General features: G+C 38.3%; 2 protein-coding genes across 2 annotated transcripts; one reads left to right on the forward strand and one right to left on the reverse strand.

The window, feature by feature from the left end:
• Positions 1–4,579: 4,579 nt before the first annotated feature.
• On the forward strand, positions 4,580–26,798 carry Nipal1 (NIPA like domain containing 1). Its single transcript, XM_046457962.2, has 6 exons — positions 4,580–5,076; positions 17,205–17,471; positions 19,737–19,793; positions 22,290–22,380; positions 24,413–24,573; positions 25,076–26,798. The coding sequence occupies exons 1-6, from the start codon at positions 5,031–5,033 to the stop codon at positions 25,702–25,704; spliced, it is 1,251 nt and encodes a 416-aa protein (XP_046313918.1). The 5' UTR covers positions 4,580–5,030; the 3' UTR covers positions 25,705–26,798.
• LOC124101842 (multifunctional methyltransferase subunit TRM112-like protein) lies at positions 12,895–13,356 on the reverse strand. Its single transcript, XM_046458085.2, has one exon. The coding sequence runs from the start codon at positions 13,340–13,342 to the stop codon at positions 12,965–12,967; it is 378 nt and encodes a 125-aa protein (XP_046314041.1). The 5' UTR covers positions 13,343–13,356; the 3' UTR covers positions 12,895–12,964.
• Positions 26,799–27,289: the final 491 nt, after the last annotated feature.

The raw sequence follows: 27,289 nt of genomic DNA on the forward strand, positions 1-27,289 counted from the left end.
TGTTTATAACCATAATTAAAGGTTATTTAATTTAACCAATCAATTGTTTAATGACTATCTTCCCTGTAAGAATTATGAGTTTTAGGGTCTGTGTCTGTGTCAGCCTTTACTTGTCTATAGTGTACCTGAGCTGTTGGCTCAATGCCATGCATTGTCACCCATTCCACAACTATTGATTCAGTGCCAAGGCTCTCTGTTCAGCATTGGGGAGCCAACAGTTAATAATACTAAGTTTCTGTCTTCATAGACATTCATTCTAATGGAGTGAGAAATACAATAAACAAATCAGTAAACATATAAGAAGTCAGATGGTGATCAGGGCTATGATAAAGAGCAATACAAGGTACTATCACTGGACAGGGGTTCCAGGTGATCCTCCAAAGAGAAGAATGGAACCTCAACACCCCAGTGAGTTCTTGACTTTACCTGCTGAAAATAAGCAAAGATTTGTTGTTGTTGTTTTGTTTTTTGACAGAAAAGTGTGCACACCACAGGCAGAGTGTGGGTGCCCTTCGCCTCTCAGAGAAGACAAGTGATATACCCAGGGTTGAGCTCTCTAATTAAATATATGATTTTCCTGGGAAGCAATGTGCAGGTTTTCAGTCAAGTCTTTGAAAAGCAAGTCCATGGCAATCATTAAATATTTGGGGTTCAGAATATTTCTGTTTGGTCAAACAGTCTACCTATTAGTGATATGGATAGCAGATTGCGTAAGTCTTTGAATCCAGTGGTTTTTAAATTAATTTTGTTTCCGTTCTAATTGATCTGTTAAATGCTAGGCTGGAGATTTTGTTCATCTAACCAAAGGGACAAATACTCCTGGTCATGCTCCTAGAACTGGTTCTTCCTCTACTAAGTGTCCTTTTTTTCTCTCTCTCCCCAAGAGCCCACATAAATTAGCAATGGGCTAAAAATGATATGAGGTGAGACAGAACTGTATTAGGTGGGGTATTTAGGGAAGGCCTTGTGAAGCAGAGACTTGAAAATTGTGAGAGAACTAGCCACAACCACTTCCAGGGAAAGAGCCTGTTTGACAAGAAAATGTGTGCAAAGACAGAGCTATGTGGGTGTGTTTAAAGAACAGGAAAGCCAGTGTGGTTAACTTAGAAGAAGCAAGAAGAGGGAGTTAAGGTCTTAGAAGCCAGATCATGCCAACAACGGTTAAAAACCTACTACAGTAATTCAGTGAGAGGTGACAGTAGTTCAGACCAGGTTGGTAGAAGTAAAATGGGGGAAAGTGGGATGGCGGGAAAAAGCCAGAAAGACAGAGTTAGTAAGATTTGCTAATGGATTGGTTGTAGGTGTGAATAAAAGAGTGGATTCAAGGCTGATTGTAGATTTTTTTTACCTAAAGCAGTTAAAAAACAGGTGTTGATATAATGAAATGGGAAGGACACCAAGAAGAGCAGTTTTAGGGCAGAGGGAGATTTGGAAAATAAAGAGTTGTACATGTCAGTGCCTCAGTAACATTCATTGGAATGAATGAATCATTCTTATACTTACTTTAAAAAAATATTCAACCAGGAAGAACTGGAGGATGTAGAACTCTATGGGTAGAAATATAATAAAAGAGAGAAACAGAACTACCCTCCACAGCCCTTTGAGTACCAAAGTTTTATTACGATTTCATTGGCAGAGTTATGGGGCTAAGGACCTGAGGCTATTATAACATAATCTGATAAACCCATGAATGTGCTCTTTTCTGAGATGATCATCAATTTCTATCAAACTGTGTCCCCAAAACAACTAATAGGAATCAATAAATTAAGTCAATATATATCTATTTAGCGTCTGTTAATTCTTCCTTGGAGGTTTCAATTTAAGCTAAAATAAGTGAAATGTGCCAAAATTTTAAAAATACTGTTGTTCTTTCACTCTCCCTCCCTCCCCCCACCTCCCCTCTCTCTCTCTTCCCCTCTGTTTCTTTCCTAAGAAACTCTGTGTTACATGTTGCCCAGCCTGACCCCAAGTGATCCTCCTGCCTGGGGTTCAAGTGATCCGCCTGCCTCAGCCTCCCAAGTAGCTGGGAGTAGAGACACACATGCCACCATATTCTTATTTTTAAAAAGGATGGATAGGAAGTGTTACATGCTAGGCAGTGAGATAAGAAGTGTACATTATTGTCACCTACAGTGAAAGGTAGTTTAATTTATTGTCAGAATTATCAGCCTTGGACTTTTAGAAAAACTTTGGCTCAAATCTCAGTTCTTCTACTTGCTAGCTGTGTTACCCAGAACAAGTTACAAAACTTCCCTCCTTCTTAATTACGTGGTCTATTTAATGTGTCAACTGTCTAACAAGAATGAGGTGCTTTACATATGGCTAGGTTTCTGCTATTAAGCTAACAAACTTTGATTATAATTTAGCCTCTCAGGTAGATTCGTTTTATAGGGAAACTCACTAATTACAGAATATGAGCATCTAGTCTGCAAAAATAGATCCTTAATGTTTGTAAGAAATCAGTCTCCAGAATCCTTTCACAACTGAATGTGTAAATAAAATAAAATATGGATTCCATAGGGTCACTATCCTACTCCTGAGAATTTTGTGCCTACTAAAGTACTGTATCATTTGACAGTAACTGAAATTATATCTTATAAACTACTATGCATTATAAAACAAATGAATTATTTTTATTATTATCTGATATTGAGAGCTAATTGCATTACTGAAAATTTACTGGGTCCAGTAAATTTTAATAGGATTTAAAAAGCAATACTGAGGCTTCAAAGATCCTTATTATTGTCACCATTTCCACTGGGTCCAGGTATAATCAGATAGAAGTTGATATTTTAGAGGTCTCATTTATTGTCATAGCCTAAGTTTTAATTCAGTAAAGGAATTTTCTGAGTTGTAGTGTTGACTCACTGAAGATTTTTTAAATGACCAACCCTGCTTTTTTTACATTTATTCTTTAATTGTAGGTGTACACAATATCTTTATTTTGTTTTTATGTGGTGCTGAGAATTGAATCCAGTGCCTTGTGCATGCTAGGCAAGTGCTCTACCTCTGAGCCACAACCCCAACCCTTTTTAAAATGCCCTTTTTTGAGTTAATTTAACAACATGATTTTTGATAGGAATAAAAATCCTTTAAATTAATGTCACTTATGACAACCTCTGTAGTGCAATAACTGCATAATATCCAAAATCACCTAGAAATAGGGAAGAAAAATCCATAATTAACTTCTGCATACAACATTTAAACTGGGAAAATAGTTGAACTGAAACAAGTTTAAGTATTTTTTTGAGTGTTTTCTTTATATTTTTAGGACTGAAGAAAACAAGAATAATAACAATGTGCACCCTATTTCATATAAAGGTACATTTTTAAAGTTTTTTTTTTTTTTTGTAAAGCCCTATTACCAAATGGAGTAAGAGCACAGACTTAGCCAGACTTCCTTGATTAGTATCTCAGTTCCACACAGCTATAATGCTGATAGGCAAGTTAGCTTACTCTCTGTTCCTGTTCTCCTGTGCTTTAAGAGGGAATAAAAACAGTGTCTACCTGGATGGATTTTAATAGCATTTAAAAAGCAAATTAAAATTTTAAAAGTGCTTAAAAGTGCTTGCCATGTAAATGCTACATGTTTGTTAAGTGAGTAATAAATACCTTAGATCACACTTATTATCATGATCAATCTTTGATAAAGGGAAATGTTCGTTCCCGTCTGATGTACAAACATTTAAACAAAAGTCTAAGATTTGAGTCTTGTTAGCCAAAATTGGTATAAACTTCCTCCCTTTCCATTTTCACATATTCCCATTCCCAGGTCATTCCTTTTTCACAAAGTCACTGCATATTTAAGTGTGTGCCTTGGATTGTTATGTTGACTAATCATTTGTCCTTAACTCTTCTCTCATCAGCCTAAGAACAAGAAAAGCAAGATTGAGGCCTCTGCAGTGAAACTCAGGCAATAAAGTTAATAGCTGTTCATGACTACCTACAGCAAAGGCAAGGTAAGCAGATAAGAGTATTTTCCTCAGTGCTGAGGTGCCAGCCCAGGGGTTGGAACCCCACCCCCACCCCCATTTCTTCCTGGTTTCAGCAGGATTTCTGCCTTTTCTCCTTGCGTAAACACATGCTACCAAGCCTTCCAACCTAGGTTAAATTACTTAACTTACTCTTTGCCTCAGATCTCTCTGAAGAAAACAAGTCCCACCTGCAAACTAGGGTTTAATTATGCTATGAGATTAACGAGTTAATACCTACCAAGTGCCTGCATAATGCATACTTGTATAAAAGGGATGCCATAAACTTTGGTGTTATTATTTTGCGGGACGAGATTTTTTTAAGTTCCGTGATTGCTTTTTCCATAAGAATTTGTTTCAAATAACTGTACTGCTCAGAAAATGGAGAAGAGGGGTAGATGGGGAAGTGGCCTGCTGGTTGGAAACCCAGTGGGGGTAGTTGGGAGAGGGGAGGGACAGCGGGAGACGCTTATAATAGCCCAGAAGGGCAAAGTCTGTTCTGGAGCTTCCAGAACAAACTTTAGCATGAGAATCCGCGCAGAACCCCAGGGTCAGCAGCTTCTGCACAAAGCGGCCAAAAAGGGAAGGCTTCCAAAACCAGCAGGGTTTTCCAAGTCCAGCGCAAGAGATCTTTTGACCCCGGGAGTAGCCGCAGCGGGCCTCAGAACAGCCTCTACTCCACTAAAGTTTCCCAGAGTCGCCTCGGTGGCCCTCACGCTCCGAGACACGCTGTTGCCACGCCAAGTGTGTCTGTGTCTGCGCGGCTCTAGCAACCTCCCTGAGAGGCATCTGGTCCTCCCTTCAGCCATACAAGTGACCAAAGACTGCCACCAAAGCCACCAGCACAGGGAGAATTAGCACCAAACCCCGGGACCTCAGGGGCGTGGCTCGCGAGGAGGCCCCACCCGGCCACCCCATTGGATAACGCTGCCGCGTGGGTGGGATCCGCGGTCACCAGTCCAGGACCCGCAGCTCCGCCCGAACGTGGGTCCATGGGGACAAGAGGCCCAGGTGGGTGAGAAGCAAGCTCCTGTGCCCAGGAAGCCCGGTCCCCGGGCCATGGGGGCACAGGTGAGTCTGTCTTCTGGAGAGCCCTGCCAAGAAGGTGAGTTTGTACCCCGAGGCGGGAGAGATCAGGCATCTGGATGGCCAAGAGACCAGGTGGGCGGTCCCGGGGTACCTGTGCAGACGCGAAAGATGCACCGACTCCACGCAGTCGTTAGTGTAAATATTCACTTAATTGTTCGTCAGTGCGTTGTGCCGGCCAACAAATGTTTATTGGTGCTTACGATATTCGGGTTTCTTGGGAAAGCCTGGGGGGATCAAGACAGTGACGAGTCCCACTCGGTCCTGGGGGCTGACCACTGTGAACTGCAGCGTGCTCAGTATGTGACGGAGCAAGTCAGGACTATGGAGAGACTCCCAGATCCCATCGCAGAAGGAGGTTTCCTCTGATTCAGACTCGCTTCAGAGGGCGAAGTAGACGTCACCCAGTGGGCAGAGGGCGTGCCCAGGAACCCCGCTGGAGTCGGGTGCTGAGCCCTGCGCTGGCTCTGCGAGGGTCCAACACCCCGAGGGGTCATGCGCCCTACACCTCCGGGAAGGGCGATGGCCAAGTCTGGGTCCCCTTGCTTCTCTTCTTCCTTGGATATGAAAACGACTGTAACCCGCTACCCTGGCTTCTGACTCGCGGTGCAGTTGTTTCTCCGCAGCTTAAAAGAGAGTGCAGGATGGGAGAGAAACCCGGGAACCCGGGGCACTCTTCTCTAAGTTGTTCTCGCTGCTTGCTGCTCTGGGTTTACAGCCCCTACCAGAGCCCTGTTAAGTCACTGGGCGCGGCCCCATGCACTTCACCAGGTGTTCACAACACTGACAAGCTTTCTACACTTTCGACACAGAAGGTGCGTGTAAGCCTGGAGAAAAGGGAGGAAGCTTGCGGGTGAGGGTTGGCGGGGGTTGGGAGGGGAGTGGATACCAACTGAAATAATGTTTTTCACGGCGCCACGAGGAAAGCCTATTTATAATTTACCTGGCAATGATGTAAAGACGAAGGTGGAGGGGGTAGTAAGCGGCAAGGTGAGAACTAGACTTTTGCAAAGTTGCTGGCAACTTCCTTGGTTTCCTCTCCTTGGGCTCTTCCAGATTATTCTTGATGAAAAAAAAGTCGGGGGTGGGGGCGGCAGTGAACTCGTTAAAACTGTGCAAGCAAGAAAGAAATAGAACACTCCTAAAAAGGAAAAATGCCTGAACAATTTTCAAACTATTCAAAAATTTAGATTGGTAGTTACTAAGGCAGCTGTGTCCAGAATTATTTCCTAGATAGTCAGATAGTTGCCCTTTTTCCTAAATAATTCCCAAACCAGTAAGTCATACTGTTACTAATATACCCACCCTTGTTTACTCAAGGCTCTGTAAGTAAGGAGGGTGTGGAATTACACCCACTTGTTTGAGCATCCGGATGTTTTTCCTGCTTTGCTCATACACTTAGTTCCAACAAGAAATATTCAAGCTCAGTGCTTAATACCTGTGATTAATTGTGGTAATTAATTATGTAAAAAGATGGTGGGAAAGAAGAGAGAAATTAGAATCCATATTTTCAGTAGTGAGAAGAGATTAGGCTTTGGCATCAGTCTTCCCAGCTTCAGCCTTTCCTCATCTATAAAATGGGAAGAATTCCTACAGTTTACAGCTGTGGGGTAGATGCAGGTGGGATTATATATGAAGCAAGAAATACTGAACCTGACATGGGGTCAACATGGACTCAGTTTTTCATTTGTTCAAATAACAGATGAGTCTCATGCGCCAAGAACTGGCCTAAGCACTAGGAAAGGCATTTGCAATATAGTCTAATCCTAGACTCTAGGAGTAGGTCCTGCTTTTGCACAGCTTACTTTCCAACTGACAAATAATATACAAGAAGCAAATTAACTAAAAAGTAGATTACATCAGTGGTGTCATGAATGGTGAATTGAGGATGTTGGGGATATTTAGATTGGGTTACTCAAAGCCCCTTAAAGAAAGAACTTTAAAGAATCAATAGTATCTTCTCAATTTTATTGCTTGCTTGCTTGATTGATTTTCTAGCTGAGACCAAAATGACAAGGAGTCGATCATAACATCTAAGAAATCAAGGAACTGCAACTCCTTGAGAACTGGCTGAATCTCTCTTTTGTAATGACTAGGACATTTCCCATATTTATATATATATAATCTTAAAATTTTAAATGTATCAGTTTGTCCTCACACATAAATTCCATGAATTTTATTAGACAAATATGTCCATTTTAAAGATATAGAAACCAAGGCCCAGAGAACTGAATAGAGTTTCATAATTAATGATCAAACCAAGTACAAAATTGTTTGGGCCTTTATTTCTCCTGTATTACCCGCAATGGACTGAATGGTGTTTGCAGTTTATTGATATAAATGCCAACTTGTTGCAATATTGTTCCTTAATTATTTTCCTGCATCTTCAGTTTATAAAATTTTTTTTAATTTCAAGGGGATTTTTAATCTTTAACAATCTAGTAACTTTATTAATGAACAGTTGATAAAGTGAAAACAGCAGCAGCTCATAAGCTCCCCACTGTGTTTAGAAATACAGGTTTTAATTTTTTAAAGAATCAATAGTACCTTCTCAATTTTATTGATTGATTGATTGATTTTCAATTCCGGGGATTGAACTCAGGAGCACTCAGCCACTGAGCCACATCCCCCGCCCTATTTTGTATTTAGAGACAGAGTCTCATTGATTTGCTTAGTACCTTCTCATTGCTGAGGCTGGCTTTGAACTCACCATCCTCCTGCTTCAGCCTCCTGAACCATCCCCGGACTCAATTTTATTTTGATTAAATGGAATAATGGGCATCTTATCAGGCATCAGTTTATGTATAGATTTGTCTAATAGGTCATGATATCCCAATTTGCTCTAAGTTCTCATTCTCTTCAAAATTGCTGTAAATTGTTTTCACCCTAACTCTTCTCTGAATTTGCTCTAAATGATTTTTCCTAACTGTTTTGCTCCCTTATTATTGTTTGCTTTTTCTCTCACTAAAATGGTCAGTTTTGTCAGAACAGAGACCTGTTCACCTGTCTTGTTGACCATTATCTCATCAGTTCTTGGGACAGGGCTGATACAGAGAAAGTACTCAATAAGAATCAGCTACATGCTGCACAGATGATAGCTAGCACAGTGCCTTGCAAGTTAAGTATCCAACAGCTATTTTGTTGAGCAAATCAATGAAATAAATATATGGATATACAGAGTTACAAACATCATTAAGCTGTAAAAAGTGTGGGAGTCTTATATATTGACGTGATGGAAAGTAATTGAGAGGATCCTTTAGATTGAGAATGCAGAGAAGACTCTCTAAGGAGGTGACTGTGTTTGTGTGTATGTGTGTGTGTGCACGCGCACGCACGCCCCCATGCATGGACACACACACATACACACATACCTGCTAGGCAAGCACTCTACCACTGATCTACACTCCCATCCCCAGGAGATGACATTTCAGTACTAGCCAGCACTCTGTAATGGACTAGGTAATTACTATTCAAAGAGCTTTAAGGTAGAGGAACAGGAAAAAAAAAAACATTTTTTTTTTTTAATCAGTAGGGAATGAGGTTACAGAGATGAAGGTAGGATACTGCAGGGCCTTGTAGACTATGGTGGGGGATTTGGGGAGAGAAACAACGATTCAACCTACTTTTCTATAGGCTACTACACCTGAACTTGCCCCTTTTCTACTTTGACTGCATGTCGCACCATCTCCCTTCTGTCACACCAGCCAGCCTGGCCGAGTGCAGTTCCTTTCACTTCTCAAACACATTCTTTCCTCAGGGTTTTTGATTTTTCATCTAATCCTGTTTTTAAAAATCTATTCATTCATTGATGCTGCTTTTACTGTTTCCCATACTGGTCATAACATATCATACAGTTATCTGTTCATTTGTTCCACCTTTATCTATATCTATAAAGCACCAATTAAAAAGAATAAATAAATGAGTAAAAGGAAGACAGAGTAGAGGAAAGAAAGAGGGTGGGAGGAGGGGAGGAAAAAGGGGTCACCAGGGACTACAGTGGAGAAAATTAAATTCCATGCATGTAAGATTTTGTCAAAATGAAACCAACTATTATGTATAATTGTAATGCACTAATAAAAGAACACACACACACAGACACCCCAAAAAAGAAAAAGAAAGAAAAACTGGGTGAGAGAGAGAAAAGTAGGGCTTAGTGGAAGTTAAATCATTCAAGACCAGGGTTTTTGTTGAATTTCATGTTATATCCTCAGCTTCCCCAAACTGCCTGACAGAGAGTAGACACTCAATAAATAGTTAAATAAGTAAAAAGTTGACTATGCTGTTTCAGGACTGGGTGAGAGAGGAAACAAGGCAATAGGATGTCAGAGGTGGGCATGTTTCAGAGCTTACAAGGCTTTACAGTGGGGTTAGCTAGGAGTTGAGGTTTTGTTAAAATTGGGATGAAAAACCATGGAGGGGATGGGAAGGACTAAACAGGGAAGGACATAATCTGATTCACATTGGTCAGTATTTGGGGATAAATTGTAGTGAAGATACAAGATTTAATTCCATTTTTTCTATGCCACTTGGAATAGGCAGGTTGCCCATATTCTTGCTTTTGTATCTGCAGGACAGCTGAGGGTGACTGGTCTAGACTTGGTTCACTTGGGTGTTTTTGATTCACGCTGTAACCAGCTGGGGTTGGATTTTTCCTGTGCGCTGAGCAGGTCTTCTCCACATCTTTTTTGTTTGCCTTTTTTTTTTTTTTTCCTGGGTGGGATTCAGGCTGAAGGAACAGCAGCTGCTCAGGGAATTACAGAGTTACAAGAGAGTAAATCTAACCAAACATCACCTCTGCTGTCTTCTTATTGGCCACAAAGTCACTTCCAACTTGATGTCAGGAGATGCAAACAATCACCTGAGATTATGGACTTCCTTTTATGGCTTATTTCATCTTCAGTTTTGGAGGTTACAGTCTATGATCAATGGATCACATTGCTTTGGGCCTGTGTTGAAGCAGCACATCATGGCAGGAGCATGGGGTGGAGCAGAACTGCTCACCTAATCATAAGAAAGGGAATTGGGGTTGGGGGGGTAACAAGGAGAAGTAGTCTGAGGATCACAGTCATTTTTATAAGGCATGCCTTCAATTACCCAAACAACTTCCACTAAGCCCTACTTTTCTCTCTCTCACCCAGTTTTTCTTTCTTTTTCTTTTTTGGGGTGTCTGTGTGTGTGTGTTCTTTTATTAGTGCATTACAATTATACATAATAGTTGGTTTCATTTTGACAAAATCTTACATGCATGGAATTTAATTTTCTCCACTGTAGTCCCTGGTGACCCCTTTTTCCTCCCCTCCTCCCACCCTCTTTCTTTCCTCTACTCTGTCTTCCTTTTACTCATTTATTTATTCTTTTTAATTGGTGCTTTATAGATATAGATAAAGGTGGAATTTACTGTAGTATATTTATGTGTGCACATAGCATAACTTTGTTAAATCATTCAGCATTTCCTCCCCTTTCCCTCCTGCCCTCTCAATCTCCTTTTTCTTCCCCACTGACCTTCCCTGTATCTTTGTGATGTCTGACCCCCTGTTTTTTTTTTCCCTTTACTTTGTCCTAGCTTTCACATATGAAAAGATTCAACCCTTGACTTCTGAGTCTGGCTTATTTCACTTAGTATGATACTCTCCAGTTCTTTCCATTTACCAGAAAATGCTATAATTTTATTCTTGATAACTGAGTAAAACTCCATTGTGTATGAATACATTTTCCTAACCCATTCATCAATATGATGGAACCACTTAGGCTGGTTCCATAGCTTAGCCATTATGAATTGTGCTACTATAAACACTGATGTGGCTATATCACTACAGTATGCTGATTTAAATTCTTTTGGATAAATATTGAGGAGTGAAATAAATGTGTCATAAGGTGATTTCCTTTCTAGATTTTCAGGAATCTCCATACAACTTTCCAGAATGGTAGTGCTAATTGGTGTTGTCCTACCAACAGAGTGTCCCTTTTGCTCCACATCCTCACTAGCATTTATTATTATTTGTATTCTTGATAATTTAGGTCCCACTTCTTAAAGTTCCACCACCTCCCAATACCTCCACTTTTGAGACCAAACCTTTAACAATGGGCCTGTGCGTGACACTTGACATCCCAACTATACCAAAGGAAGAAGAGTCTGCCCACAAGGGACAGGATAAGGGAGTGAATGCCAGCTGAATAATCAAACTATCACAGATGAATAGAGGATGATATGATGATTTCCTCAAACGCTACATATCTTGCAGTGATTAAAAATGTAGTTTTAGGGGCTGGGGTTGTGGTTCAGTGGCAGAGTACTTGCCTAGCATGTGTGAGGCACTGGGTTCAATCCTTAGCACCACATAAAAATAAACAAATAAAATAAAGGTATGTTATCCATCTACAAATACAAAAAAAAAATTAAATGTAGTTTGATGCAATCATAGACATCCTAGAAACCAAATTTCGGTTTCTTTAAAATATCTTCTAGCTATCAGTGCATATAAGTTGAGAATTGGTCCATTAGCAACATGTTTGAGTCAAAGAGATTGTAAACAACTCTGGGAGCAAAGATAGATTATGTTCAAACTACAAAATTATGAAGATGTCTGTAGAAATATTGTATCAAACTGCTTAAGAGCTCTTAAGGTGGGGAAAGATATAGTCCTATAGAATATCTAACTTTATTTTCAAAATTTAAAGGCATGTGTATAATCTATTACACCTGCTCATAGAAGGTACATATTATTTTGTGCCGTATGAAATGCTATTTTGTAGGATCAAAAACTTATCAATTTTTTGATTCAACATCACACGAGAGTATTAGCAAGACTCTTTGTAAAAGCAGAACATCATAAATTACCTAAATGTCCACCAATTATAAAATAGAAAAATTATTTGTGGGTTAATCATACTGTAGAAGTCTATAAAATAGTGGGAGAAAAAAGAAACTTTGCAGCCACAAGTATCAACAATGACGAACCCCCAAAGAAGCAAGTCACCAGATAATACATTCTACACAATTTCATTTTTATAAGGTACAAAAAGAGGTAAAACTAAACTATTTTGATGTATTAAATAGAAAAAATCATTTTAAAAGCAAAAGAATGTTTAAGAGAAAATCAGGATAGTTGTTACCTCTGAGGGCTAATGTTTTAATTCTTAAATTGTATGGTTGATGTACTTGGTGTTATTGAATTGTTTTTATTTATAACTGACACATATTTCCTTACTATTTATTACCCAGTAGTTTCAAGTTGAGAGAGATTATTCACTGACATTGAAGAATCCAATAAGTATAAAAATTAAGGTAGTGATAAATCTTATACTTGTTAGTCTGAAAAGTACACCTATAGCCATTTATTTGACTGATTCACTCCCAACTTTCAAAAGAACAGATTGAAAAAAACAAAGAGACTCCTATACAACTATATAGAAGACTATATTTTCTTTAAAAATGGTTATTTACAAACAGAACACATCAAAGAGTCTTCATTAGCATAAAAAGTGTCATTCCGAAATATCGATCTCAAGATGATAGAGGAAAAATCAAAACATAATCATCTAAGTTTATCCAAAAAAGTTCTTAAATCCAATTTAAAATGTAAGTATCAGGCTGTTTACAAGAAATGAAATTAACAGGAGATGTAGCTCAGTAGTAGAGCACTTTCTTAGAATGTGCAAAGCACTGGATTTGGTTCCCAGCATATTTTTTTAAAGAGAGAATTTTTTTTTTTTTTTTTTTTTTTTTTTTTTTTTGGTTTTGAACCTTTAATGAGAAAAAAAAAAAAGATATACTATGGAGCTCAAAACCACTGTGGTCAGTGTGTCATTGGGTCAAGGGCTGGGACTACACACTGTAGAACTAGCAAACAGAATATGTTAACAAAAATACACACGGTCACAAAACGTAAAACTGGTGCTGGACATGGTTAAGTCTCGGTTTCCTCATCATTCAGCAGCATGTTGGGGATCCCGCGGCTGATGGGGAACACACGTCCTGACTCGGGGCATTGCAGGGTGCCCTCCAGCACGTCCACCTCCAGCAACACGTGATGCATCTTTCTCAGAAATGTCTCGTCGTTCATGTAGCCCTCAGTAGGCTCTTTTGGAACCTCCACCAGGTGCAAGGTGTCAGCCGCCTCCAGAAGCGCCGCCCACTCCACCTTGGGTATCATCCGCGCCACGAAGTCTGGGTTGAACTCCACGGGATTGATTCGGACTTCGGTGGCCTGGAGGCGCAGGGGGAAGCCACGAGGCCCCACCCCCCGCACATGTGAGCTCAGTAGATTGTGGGTGAGCAGCTTCATGTTTCCACAAGGGCTCCTCCCAAGAGAGAATTTTTTAATATTTATTTTTTAATTATCGGCGGACACAACATCTTTGTATGTGGTGCTGAGGATCAAACCCGGGCCGCACGCATGCCAGGCGAGTGCGCTACCGCTTGAGCCACATCCCCAGCCCTAAAAACAAATCTTAATCCATGGTGATGTACACCTGTAATCTCAGCTACTCAGAAGAATCGGGTAGGACGATTGCTGGTTCAATGCCAGCCTGGGAAATTCATGCTACTTCTGAAGGAAATAGTCTACCATAGCATCATCCTGGGCAGGGTTGGAGTGTGTCCCAGCTCCAAGGGCCTGATTTGCAGCGGGTTGTGGCTGAGCTTGTAACCCTGTTCCAAATGTCAAAACAACAGGCCTGTTAGGATTAGCTGGTTCTTGAGAGTGGTGTTTCAGGAGGGGGCTGAAAGAGTCCTGCCAAAGCTCTGCTTTTCTCAAGACACAGGCAATATGCACTCTACCAGCACCTGGCTCAGTACTCCTGATTTCATTCTGAGATCCATGATTAAGTCCATAGTTTTAACTAGAGCTGTCAGTATCAGACAGAGATTCTAATGTCAGTTTTGCCATAGTCATGTGGTACCTTTGCCATAGTCATATGGTACCAGCCTTTAGGCCTCTGTTCATTCAAATCATTACTCAATATTGAGAAAAATAATAAATTAATGAAGTTATATGTGCTTCCTCCTGAAAGGAGTATAAATTCAATTCCAAAGTTATACTTAAACCCAGCCTCAGCAATTTAGCATGGCCTTAAGGAACTTAGTAAGACTCTGTCTCTAACTAAAACATAAAAAGGGCTAGGGATGTGGCTCAGTGGTTAAATGCCCCTGGATTCAATCTCTGGTGCAAAAAAAAAAAAAAAAAGTTTTCTACTACTGAGCTTCCTGTCACTATAGAGGGATATTGAAACTGTCTATTAAAATAAATAACTAATATAATAGACTTTGTCTTTCTATGCTAAATAAAGTCTGGATTAAACTCCCTGCAATAGGACTTTGCTTGCTCAGATCTTCAGAAGCCAACCTTGATTTGAGATAGCTTTGATTCCTCTAAAACACTGAACTCTCTGCCCACACACCCTACTTCTGCCATCTCTCCCCTGTGCCACTGCACACCCATCAATCCACCATTCACTCCGTCCCTCCTTCAGTCACATCTGCTCTGGGCTCTCTGCCTGACATATGCCCAAAACATAGAGCAATCCAAGTGTTAGGATCTGCAATCTGACAAGATTTTACTTGTCCTGTCATGAAAGTCAAAACATTCATGTCTGCCACTTAAAAATGAGAACTTGGAAAATGCAACAAAGATGATTTGCTCTCCCTTATCACCCTCTGCCCCCACACCCCCTAAAATGTCAGAAACATTTTGCTGTGTCAACAACTTAGAAGGAATATTGTTTCCCTGGAATGAGATCCACCCACCCTGGTTTCAGAGATGGAAGTTTTGAAATGGTTATGTTAACTACATAGTAAATGACACAAATACAGCCATGGAATTCACTGGAAAGCCAATTCAGACGTTTTCTCAGGAATGAATGTAATCAAAATTCTTACTAACAAAAATATACACACTCATTTCCATTCCTGAAATTTAAATGAGATGAACAGTGGGCAGAACAAGACTACAAACAACCTACATGTGTATTCTCCAGTATTACAGAATATCCCTGAAAAAATATAATTAATTATTCTTTGAGTATTTAGAAGTTTTTGTTTTTCTAAGTTGATTAATTTACTTTAATTAGGTATACGTGACAGCAGACTGCATTTTGATTCATTGTACACAATTCCTGCACAACTTTACATTTCTATGGTTGTACACGGTATAGCGTAACATCATATGTGCAGTCATACTTGTACCTAGGGTAATGATGTCCATCTCAGTCCACCATCTTTGCTGTCCCCATGTACCCTTCCTACCCACCCTACCCTTTGCTCAAAGTTCCTCCATTTTTCCCATGCCTCTCCCCTCCACATTATTTTAATTAGATATTAATTACTTTGCTTAGCATGATATTCTCCAACTCCGTCCATTTACCTGCAAATGCCATAATTTTATTCTTTTTTAATGCTGAGTAACATTCCATTGTATATAGATACCACAGTTCCTTTATCTATTCATCTATTAAAGGGCATCTTCCACATTTGCTTCCATAGTTTAGCTACTGTGAATTGAGCTGCTATGAATATTTAGAAGTTTTGACTCAGAATTTATTCTGTATCTCTTAAGTAAAGTGAGTTAATTTCCAAATTAGTATGAAATAGTAGTCATGAAAACCTTGAATTTGCCAGGTACTGTGGTGTACACTTGTAATCCCAGCTACTAGGGAGGCTGAGGCATAAGGATTGCAAATTCAAGGCTAGCCTCAGCAACTTAGTGAAACCCTGTTACAAAAAAAAAAATTAAAGGCTGAGTGCGGTGGCACATGCCTGTAATCCCAGAGGCTTGGGAGGCTGAGGCAGGAGGACTGCATATTCAAAGCTAGCCTCAGCAATTTAGCAAGGTCTTAATGAACTTAGCAAGATCCGGTCTCTAACTAAAATATAAAAGGGGTTGGGGATGAGGCTCAGTGGTTAAACGCCCCTGGATTCAATCTCTGGTGCAGAAACAAAGCAAAACAAACAAAAAATCCAACCCTTGAATTTAATTATTTATTTTTTCATTTTCCAGATAGTTGTTTACTAACTTTGTTTATAGTAATATTCAGATGCCTTCATGATGCTTTGCCAGAGATGCCAGATCCACTTATGGAAGTTTTGTTGCTAAGACGTTATTTGATCTATCTTTTGTTGTTGCTTATATGCCTTCTTCAGATTTTTGAGACATAAAACTGACTTCTTCATTCAATTCTAAAATTATATTTAATAATCTTCCTTTGCCCTTTTTTGTATAGAGTAACTCAAACTGGGAATTTTCCTTTTTTTGAAAGGAAAAAAAAAACCCTGAAAACAGAACATTTAGTGACAGCATCACCTTGTTGGTATCTGTTCAAGTGGCAAAGAGATTATAAAAATTTCTCATATATAGTAAGTCTTTTCATGCTGTATTTTAGTGTTTAGCTTCAAATTTTCAAGGCACTTACAATAATAAGTCTGGTTCACTGGCTTTGCATATTTATTTGGATCTTATTCTTAAAAAAGCCTATTCATGTTTAGTTCATTTTTTTCTATTAGATTCGGCTTTATTTTGGAGAAGCTGGATTAGTAGACCTAAAAACAGTCATTTTTTTTTCAGGAAAAGTTGTAAGGTAAGTTAAATCTACCTTAATACATGTTTTCTCAAATGCACAATTCATACTCCACCAAATGAGTTAATTGAATATCCTGTTATGGGGTAATTTATAGACCAGTGAGATTGCTGTGCCCTTTCCTATATTCCTGGGTCACAGCCCCTGCTTTCTGAGAGACAGGCTGGTTATGTGAAGCAGTGAAGTGACTTTGGGAGACTGGGATGAGTTGTTGAGGCCAAGCTGGGTCTACACAACCACTCACAGCTCCAGCAGGTTGCTGATCTGGTGGAGCAAAGACCCAAGTATTGCCAGATCTTCCAACTTACAAGGATTCCAGACTTTCATATAAAATCTCTCATTTTTAAATGATGACAACTAAACAATTTTAAATCATTTTTCAGAACATGTTCAAACCGAATCAACAATGTCTATAGTTCTGTAGACCACCTGTTGAGTACTGCCCTACTTGCAGTTAAAAAAAAAAAAGAAAGAAAAAAAGTATTTTTATAATGTCCACTCAAGTCTATGTTTCTTGCAGAAAGCATTAGTATGTTTCCCTTTTATTGATGACATTTCTCTCTTTCCTTTTTCCAGGCTATGTGCTATCTCTGGTCTGTCAGAACTCCTCCCAGTCTTGGTGTGAGATCCCAAATGTGTCGCAGCTGCAAGCTTCTTCTATCCTTTATGGAAACCTGAATTCCAGCACAACCAACTGGAGCATTTCAGCAAATGTAGAAAACAAATACAATCTTTATGTGGGCTTGCTACTGGCCATATGTTCTAGCATTTTTATTGGCTCTAGCTTCATTTTGAAAAAGAAGGGACTCTTGCAACTGGCCAATAAGGGTGTTACTAGAGCAGGTAAGGAACACATGCAAATAATGAATTCCAGTTTCTAATTACAGAAATAATTCCATCATGAGACCACAATGCTATAGTCATGATCATTGACTCCGTTTATCTAAGCCTGTGTGTCCTTGATTGAGCCAGCTGTCTCCCTGACAGTCTCTGACCTCCTACATAGAGTGGCTCCTGCTACCTCTCCAGCTTCTTCCTGTGCCACCCTCCCACTCTTCTTTCACATTCTTGGAATAGACCAGCCTCTTTCCCACCCTGAGGTCTTTTTCACTGGTCTGGAACTCTCTGCTTCCTGCCCACTGAGCTGACTCACCCTCCAGACTTTGGCTTGAATTTCACTACCCGGGAAAGGCCATCCTGGACCATCCTGTCTGGGAAGGTCTCCCCACCTGCATCCCCTGCTGCTCTCCATCATTGCATAACAGTTTCCTTTCTTGGAGTTATGTGTGTATTGTTTATTTACTTATTGTTAAGAGGATTACTTGTTTATTGGTGGTAGAGAGGAACAAGGGAGGAACCTTTCTTTGCACAACATTTGATACCTGATAAATATTTCTTCATATCTGAATGGACAGCAATAGAATTAGTCCACCATTTATACTGACATTTCAGATACTAAATAAGCACAACCGGACTATCCTTTAAGTCATGAATCTTCTATTCCTTTTCATCAAATGTAAGTCCTAAATTAAATATTTTTCTAAGGTCCAAATGGAAAAATAAATTAGTACAAATTATGCAAACAAGTTTCTGAGACAGTTCTATTGAGAGTACTATTTGTACCTTCAGAAAACAAAAACATACTATATTAGTATATAAAACAATTTAGTATTAGCATTAAAATAGATACAGTAATAAAAGATTATTGAAAATTTACAGGTGGACTCAATTACATATCAAATTCTAATATATGATTTTTAAAAGTGACATTTCCAACAAGTAAGCACAATGAATTATTAAATTAAGAATATTCACATCAAGTGGAAAAAAGTAGAGGAGAAAAATGTGAGAGGTCTACTTTATACTATTCAGCAAAATAAATTGCAGATCATTTAGGGTTAAATTTAAAATAAAATAATTTTTTGAAAACCTAAAAGAAGTCCTTTTTATAAGCATAAAAATGACAAAGAACCTATTTTATGTAAAGGAAGAGATTTTCTGGTTTGGCAAAAAAAAAAAAAAAAAGAAAGAAAAAGAAAAAAGTACATGTGCACACAGTGAAAACACCATAGCTGAAACTCCAGAGCAAATGATTTATCAATAAGGGGGAATTACGAAATTATTGACAAAAAGTAGTTAGGTTCTATAATATAAAAACAGTGACTTGCAGTCAACAAGAAAATTAGTGCCCTAACAGAAAATAGGCAAAGCTCATAGACAGGAAACACAAAATCAGAAATGCAAATGAATACAGAAGAAATGTGAATTGTCAATAAACATACATAAATAAATATTATTTTACTAGGACCCAGAAGATACTAACTATGCAAATAAGGTTCAATATTGTCAGATGATTCTAATTTTTTCATTTGCGAATTTTGTAAGGAGAAAATTCTAAATAACCATGGTTAAACTGCTTTTGCAATTTATAGCATACATGTCCTATTGTTTAATTATAACAAAGTCATCAAAGTCCAATTCAGGGAGTTAAGCAAATTAAAATTGAGAAAATCCCATTTTCTATAGCAAACATACAACAGTGCCTTCAGGTTGCAGGAAGGTGATTGAATTCTTGAGGACAGTTGTTTGTCCTTTTATATAGCTTTAGACAGAAGCTCAACTTCATTATGCTAAGGTAAAGAATAAGTGGAGTCCATCTGCCTAATGCTTGTTTCCTTTTATGGACTGATCCAAACTTCAAAAGCTTTCATGTCAAGCATCCTCTTCCTCAAAAGGTGACCAGCGTCATTTACAATTTAGGATTTTTTGTTTTAAATTTAAACCATGGCCAAAAAAAAATATTGAGAGTATATCACATTTAATGTCCATACCTCTGCCTGAGATAAATGCAATGGACCTGATGACTAAAATTTCCTACCAAAACAAACAAACAACAACAACAAAAAAAGCTTTCTGTAGAAATAAAAAATGAAGTGACATAATGGAAAGCTTCAAAAGATCTTTGGAAATGACCAAGTTAGTAAGCTCAAAGATTTTTAGATTGTGACTTTTTCAACAGTAATCGAGTGTCTTTACCCATTGTCAATTGTTCTACCCTTTTTTTCTCTAATTTGGAACCTAATTTTTATTTTTTGGTGTTTTTCCTAGGACAAGGTGGACATTCTTACCTCAAGGAATGGGTATGGTGGGCAGGATTACTATCAAGTAAGTTCTTAAGGAGAGAATCATGTTTACTTGTAAAATGATAAATCCATTACATGGAATTTTTCAAAATTAATTTTTCTTCCTGACAAGGATGGAATTTACGCCTAAAAGTTATGTGTGGTATAACATATTACCTTATACAGAATAGTAATAACAACAACCATTAGTGTTACGATGTGTGTATCTATGTGTGTAATATATGGATTATTTTTTACTCACCACCCCCTCCTCTCAATACTGTTCTGGAACACAAAGGGGAAAGTTGATATTTGAAATATTAATATAAGCTCACAAATTTCTGATTTATTTTTTTTCATGCAAAGTGAGAAAGGTGCTTTCCTTTCATATTTTCCCAGCTCCTTATGTGAATCCATGACTATCCTAGCTGCATATTTCTCAGGAATGGGTACATTTTCCTTGCAAGGACCAAACATGGATAAATTAAGGGATCCTTTGTTGACACTGGAAAAAATGGGGGAAAAGATGAAAGTGGTTGGCACAACTTCTCCCAGACTTGCTTTCAGGATCAAAGGAGACTTGGCAGCTGTGAAGGCGCTTTCTAAATGCTAATGTAATGTCTTCACAGAAGGAAGACTTGTCCCCCTCCACCCCTTCCCCTGTTTCACCCTTGCTCTTGCCTTCTCTGAACTTTCTTAAATCCCAAGCTTGAAACCTCCAAAGAAAGGACACTATGAATGGTAGCTTCACACCACTCACTAATCACTTTCTTCTGCAGTCAGAAGTCTTCATGGTTCCCTATATTTCCCCAAACCAAGTAACACGTTTCAGTATTTCATTATTTGCAAGATCCTTATAAGAAGGAACTTGGGTCCATTTCCTTAAAAAGGGGTGGAGGCGTGGAATCCAAAAGGTGATGAATAAAACATATTTAAGTTTGTGTAGCCCTTTTGGTATTTTGGGGGGGGGGGCGGTTACCAGAGATTGAACTAAGGGGCACTCAGCCACTGAGCCACCTCCCCAGCCCTATTTTGTATTTTATTTAGAGACAGATTCTCACTGAGTTGCTTAGCACTTTGCTTTTGCTGAGGCTGGTTTTGAACTCCCCATCCTCCTGCCTCATCTTCCCAAGCCACTGGGATTACAGGCATGCCACCCTTTTGGTTTTTAAGATACTTGCCCATCCATTTCCTTACTTTAGTTGAATCAAAGTTAACAAGGACTATACTGAGAAGATTCCAGGTAGATATGTGAACGATTCTCTTGTTTTTCTTTCTTGCATCTCCTCAGCCTGTACTCACACTTTAGAATGAGAATAGAAGGTGACTATTTTATGGCTGCATTTACTATTGCACTCTCACAATGTAAAAACGTTGATGCTGGTATTAAGAGAGAAAAGTATACATTAGAGATTGCATCTAGTGACAAACGTGGTACCTTAATCATGGGGTCAATGTTTTCCTGGAATGCTGTCCATAAAGATGAGAAAATAAGCAATTTAAAGTATTCTAAAAAAGTTTAGTGTTCTGAGAAAAATGCCATAATTTGTTTTTTTGCTAGAATAGTCTTCTAATTGCTCTGTAACTTTAGAGTTTCTTATAGCGCTTTCTTAATGCTGGGTCCTCCTTTAGGTTGGGGGAAGGAGTGGGAAGGGTTAGCAAAGCAGCCAAAGAAAGGGAAAAAGAAAACGTAGGCACTCGCACTAGTCTGCAGTAGTGTTATTTTATCTCTCCACAACAACCATTTGCTTGGTGTTGTTTGCCAGCATGAAATACTACATTCTCTGGGCAAGTGTCCAGTTATGATCTGTGAGAATAACTTGGCTCCAATACAAGAGCCTAGCTCTAGGAGGGATTTCCCTCACTCCAGGAATTGTTTGCACCACACTGCCTCATGGAAGTGTAGAGTTCCTCAGATAAGGAAAAGATGACATTCTGGAGCACTTCCTTAGGACTTTAAAACAGCTGCTTGGATCTTCCTGAGCTACTGAGCTTCTGTTACTTGCTACAGATCATCTGTAATTCAAGATGCCTGATGTCATAGGCCTGGGGTAGGGATTTCTTAGCTCTCCCCTATGTTGACACTAGCTCTTCACAAAGCCTTCTAATTTTACAGATTGTTGTTGTCATTGTTGTTCTTAATTTGCCACAAAGAGATATTCAAGAATGTCAAGTAGATGTTCTTGAGCAAATGGAATAACTCTCAGATTATTCCAAAGCCACCACTATTAGATTTCATCAGAGTGACCAAATATGTTTTCAGGACTGAAATAACTAAAATTAATTCTACTTAAAATCATTTGGAATATGTATTCATTTGTCACCAGTAGTAGAGTTTATATTACCAGGTATATTGAGTTTATCTGACTCCCTTAATATTAATCTTTTCCCACTGTCTATAAAAAAATGAAATCATTTGTTTTAGCTAGATCTTTGAGTGTCTTTGAGCTGAAAGTCCACTGTTTTGTGAGAGTCATTTGTTTTTCTCTTCTGATAAATAAATTCATCTCATATATCAATACTTCAACTTGCTTTCTAGTGGGAGCAGGAGAGGCTGCAAATTTTGCAGCTTACGCATTTGCACCTGCAACCTTGGTCACCCCACTGGGAGCTCTGAGTGTTCTTATAAGGTAGGTGAGCAATAAGGAGCTTGGCTTCTATAGGTATTTTAATAACATAGTCCACTTAAACCATAAGAAACATTGCTGAATACACCTCAAAAAGAAAAAAAAAGATTAGACTAACCTGGGCTCTGAAAGCATAAAAGACTCAAAATAATTTCTGGGGCCCCAGGGAAGCTTTGAACAAGTCACTTAATCTTAGTTTCCTCATTTGTAAAATATGGATTAAATAAATGATTTTTCTTGGACTATGGATGTAGTTGAAAGTAGAACACTGTGCAAGGCCTTGGATTTGATTCCCATCACCAGGGGAAAAGCATTCTTGCCTAAAAAAAAAAAAAAAAAGCAATCACAAATTAAATTGAGAAGACTCCAAAAAACAGGAAGAACTAGATTATCATATTGTTATTTAAAAAAAAAAACATGAGAGAGTAAGCTTGCTTTGTGATGATTCAGTGAAGCCTAACAGAGTTTTGTATTTTTCTACTCTTTGAACTCTGACCTGAATACATTTACAGAGTCCTTTTAATCCTTTCTGTTGTCATAGTGGTGAATGACTATAGAGGACTTTAAAAGGCATAGCATTTGGGCATAGCATAGACCTTTAAAAGGCATAGCATTCTCACTAAAATGCTGTGTTGTCTGCTTTATACTTCTGTTTTCAGACCTGGTATATTCTTTTAGTGCTGTTAACAGGAATTATTTTTATCTTTTGTAGTGTGTGGATCTGATGTTTCTAAGGTGATCTGTATTATGATCCCAAATGAATGGATCCAGTGAGCCCATACACTCTTTTATTTCATAACTATCATTTCGTTTTCATTCATTATCAACATTTACTATAAAATTTATGATTTGGCCTCACCATTTATCTTCACCGTCTTTAATGGATTGTTATGACAACTAAGAGTTAATACACATAAAGCACTTAAAACACTGGTCTGATGTTTTCACTGGGGTTGCAGTCCCACAAGTGGCCACATGAGGGAGACTCTAGGCAAGCCACAGGCTTGGGAGAAGATGGGCACCATTAATTTCATTTGTGCAAGTGCCAGAGCGTCAGAGGAAGGAGACTGATATGCTGAAGCCCCCATTAGACCTACTGGTGGAGCAACAGGATGGCATACTCTAATATCATCATGGTAGTGCCAATCTGAAGCTTCCTGAGGTCAAGGCACTAATAACAATTAAAGCATTGAGAGTATTGTCTGGGTGAAAGTGCTAAGGTAGTAGCAGGTAATAAGGAAGTATTTCAATATTTTTATGATCTCCATGGTTGTACTAGTGCTTACTAGCTACATATCAGCTCTAAGCAGAGTAACTCTTCTTAGTATATATCCTTCTTTGAAATTTTCATGGGCACACAGATTCTAAGTGTACTGGTTGAGTCCAAAAATCCAGAATCCACAATGCTCCAGAATTAGAAACTTTTCAAGCATGGACATGATGCCACAAGTGGAAAATTCCACATGTGACCTCATCAGATGGGTTGCAGTAAAAATGTAGGCACACCCAAAATATTGTATAAAATTCCTCCAGCCTATGCACACTAGATATATATGGAACACAAATGAATTTTATGTTTAGATTTGGGTCTCCTCCCCCAAGAGATCTCATTTCGTATATGCAAGATTCCAAAATATGGAAATAAGTAGAATTGGAAGCATTTCTAATCTTAAGTATTTCAGATAGGGATAGTCAGTCTGTATCGTGCCAGTAAGACATAAAAGACCTTTGGCTTTGCTTGGCTTTACAGGAGATGTTACAATTGAAAATGAATTGATCGGAACTCTTAGAAGGTCAGGGATGTTGACAGGAATATAAAAGTCTGTGATAACTCTTCAGATATAAAAGCAACAAAGCAGAATTAATTGACCATCACTTATGAGTTTAAAACTAACTCAGATTTTTCAGTGTCATTTAGTATGTTTCAAGCCAATTTACTGGAATACAGAGTGGCAGGTACTGACTGGAATTCTGAGCTACTATAGAATCAAAAGGCAATTCAACTATAGTGATTTGCTTTTTTCTCTCCCAACAGTGCCATCTTGTCTTCCTATTTTTTAAATGAGCATTTGAACATTCATGGGAAAATGGGCTGCATATTAAGTATATTGGGGTCAACTGTGATGGTTATCCATGCCCCACAAGAAGAGGAAGTCACTTCTTTGCATGAAATGGAAATGAAATTGAGAGATCCAGGTCTGTGATTCAGCATAAAGAAACACTTAAAGTCTGCTCCCTTTTCCTTCTTCATCAAATGATATTTATAACAATATTATAGTAGGCTTCCTACAAGTCTTCATGTGGGTTGTGAAATACAAAAAATTTTGCTTGTTACAAGTCTTCTGAAAGGAACACAGTTTATTTTTGTATTCATTCTTCCCCCTCTATACAATGAAAAAGAGAGAGGAAGAGTAGGGGCAAAAGATTTATCGTTAAACTCAAAGTTTTGCCATTTCTTGCCCATATAAAAATCAAAGGGACAATACTTGCCCTATCTCACAGTGTTATCGGTGAGATTCAAATGATATATTTGTAAAAGTCCTTTATAAAATAATGTGAATAATGCAATTTGATGCTACTTTTAATTTAATCTCACTTCTATTTCTAAAATATCTATGCTCTCAAATTCAGGACTAACAAGAAAGATCATGATTCTGTTAACATTTTCTGAAGTCTAATTCTGTTCTCTTTCTGACAGGATTTGTTTCCTTTGCTGTGATCATAACTGTGATCTCCTTGGTGCTGATTTTGATTGTGGCCCCCAGGAAAGGACAGACCAACATATTGGTCTATATATCAATCTGTTCTTTGATTGGAGCATTTTCAGTTTCTTCTGTCAAGGGCCTGGGAATTGCCATTAAGGAACTACTAGAGTGGAAGCCAGTTTACAAGAATCCCCTGGTCTTTGTTTTGCTGGCTGTACTTGTGCTCTCAGTAACTACACAGATTAACTATCTCAACAAAGCACTGGATACTTTTAATACGTCTCTGGTGACCCCCATCTATTATGTCTTCTTCACCTCCATGGTAGTGACTTGCTCTGCCATCTTATTCCAGGAGTGGTATGGTATGAATGCTGGAGATGTCATCGGGACCCTGAGTGGGTTCTTCACCATTATCAATGGCATTTTCCTTCTACATGCTTTTAAAAATACTGACATTACCTGGAGTGAACTGACATCCTCTGCTAAGAAAGACATCCTGTCTCCAAATGGCAACGAGAACAGTTATGTTTTACTAGAGAACTTAGAAAGTTTAACCCCAGGATATGATGATGATGTCACCTTATTTAGCAGGACTGAAGATCAGAGTCCCCATAAAACCTGAATTGTAACTAACATTAGATACTCGAAGAAGAGAAAGAAGATTTATTCTCGAAAGGACTTCAGGGAAAGTTAGTGTTTTTAAAGTTTGGTACCTTAGATCTAAGTCCAAGTTCCATGAAATTTGAAAGTCAAGACCTGATATTCCTCCCAAGGATTTCTGCATGTTTTCACTGCTGAAAACTTTGAAATATCCCTTAAGCCTAAAAGAAGTCCAGGAGTTATATCTGTCTCATAATAATCTTTTTCTTCTGGTCACAATGGATTTGACTCTGCCAGGTGGCTCTTCACTTCTCTGGTAACTATTCTTAGATTCATAGTAATTCATAAAGCTAACTATGTTCTAATAAACAGAGTACCAATCACCAGGCATTGATGAGTCATAATCTCAAATTATTAAAACTGAGAAGAGAGAACTCTTGTGTTCTGAGCTCCCTTCTGCAACTTCCTTCTTTTAAAACTAGAGAGTAAATGGGCAAAGGGTTAAAGAAAAAAAAGAGGCCTGCTTTGGACTCCATTCCTTCCTAAGCTAAAATGTACAAAACACCCTCACTCCCATGAAGGGTTTATGAATTACAATATTTTTCCAAATATCTTATGACTTCATTACCAATTACAGAGGGAAGATTATAGGAAGGAAGAGAACACTTGACCTTTGGAAAAGGAAACACAAGTTTTATTCTTTTTTCATAAAAACACAGAAATGATTGTTGCCATAGGTTCTTTTAACAGAGACCCTGATGACATAAGACAAAATAGACTTTCTGTAGAAGTAAAAGTAAATCAGCTTTGGAGTGACTTATATTCATTTCATTTCTTTCTTTAATCATTTTCCCAAAGGTTATATTTCTTATTGACAAAGAGTTTTTTTTGTAAAATCTATATTATTTTAGGATTATACTGTGCTTTTTTTTTTACTAACGTTTTATCCCTAAAAGGTAAGTTTTCCATAGACTGTTTTAAAACAACTAGAAAAATCTTTTTGAAAAATTAGAAGAAATCATGCTAATGATTCTCTTGAAATTTTACTTTCACCCTTAATAAGGAAATTGTAATCAGTTACTAACTTCTCAAAATAGACCTATCCTACCACAACAAGTGCCGGACTGTCTTTTTCTGCTAAATTCATCCTATGTTTTCCATGCGGCTTGTTGATGGAGTTAGAGAAGATAATGCTAAGTGAAGTTAGCCAATCCCAAAAAAACAAATGCCGAATGTTTTCTTTGGTATAAGGAAACTGATTCATATTGGGATGGGGGGGGGGGAGCATGGGAGGAATAGATGAATTCTAGATAGGGCAGAGGGATGGGAGGGGAAGGGAGGGGGCATGGGGTAATTAATGATGGTGGAATGTGATGGTCATTACAAAGTACATGTATGAGGACATAAATTGGTGTGAACATACTATGTATACAACCAGAGATATGAAAAATTGAGCTCTATATATGTAGTAAGAGTTATAATGCATTCCACTATTATATATAAATAAATAAATAAAAAAGAAACAGTTAAAAACAAAAAAGAAAGAAAGAAAAGCATTTGGGGAGAGCAGGAGAGAGAGTGAACTTCCTTGAAAATTATGAAGACCT

The sequence above is a fragment of the Marmota monax genome, unplaced genomic scaffold (genome assembly GCF_021218885.2).
Source record: "Marmota monax isolate L192 unplaced genomic scaffold, Marmota_monax_Labrador192_F-V1.1 WCK01_AAM20220418_F8-fsc00025, whole genome shotgun sequence".
Taxonomy (NCBI): domain Eukaryota; kingdom Metazoa; phylum Chordata; class Mammalia; order Rodentia; family Sciuridae; genus Marmota; species Marmota monax.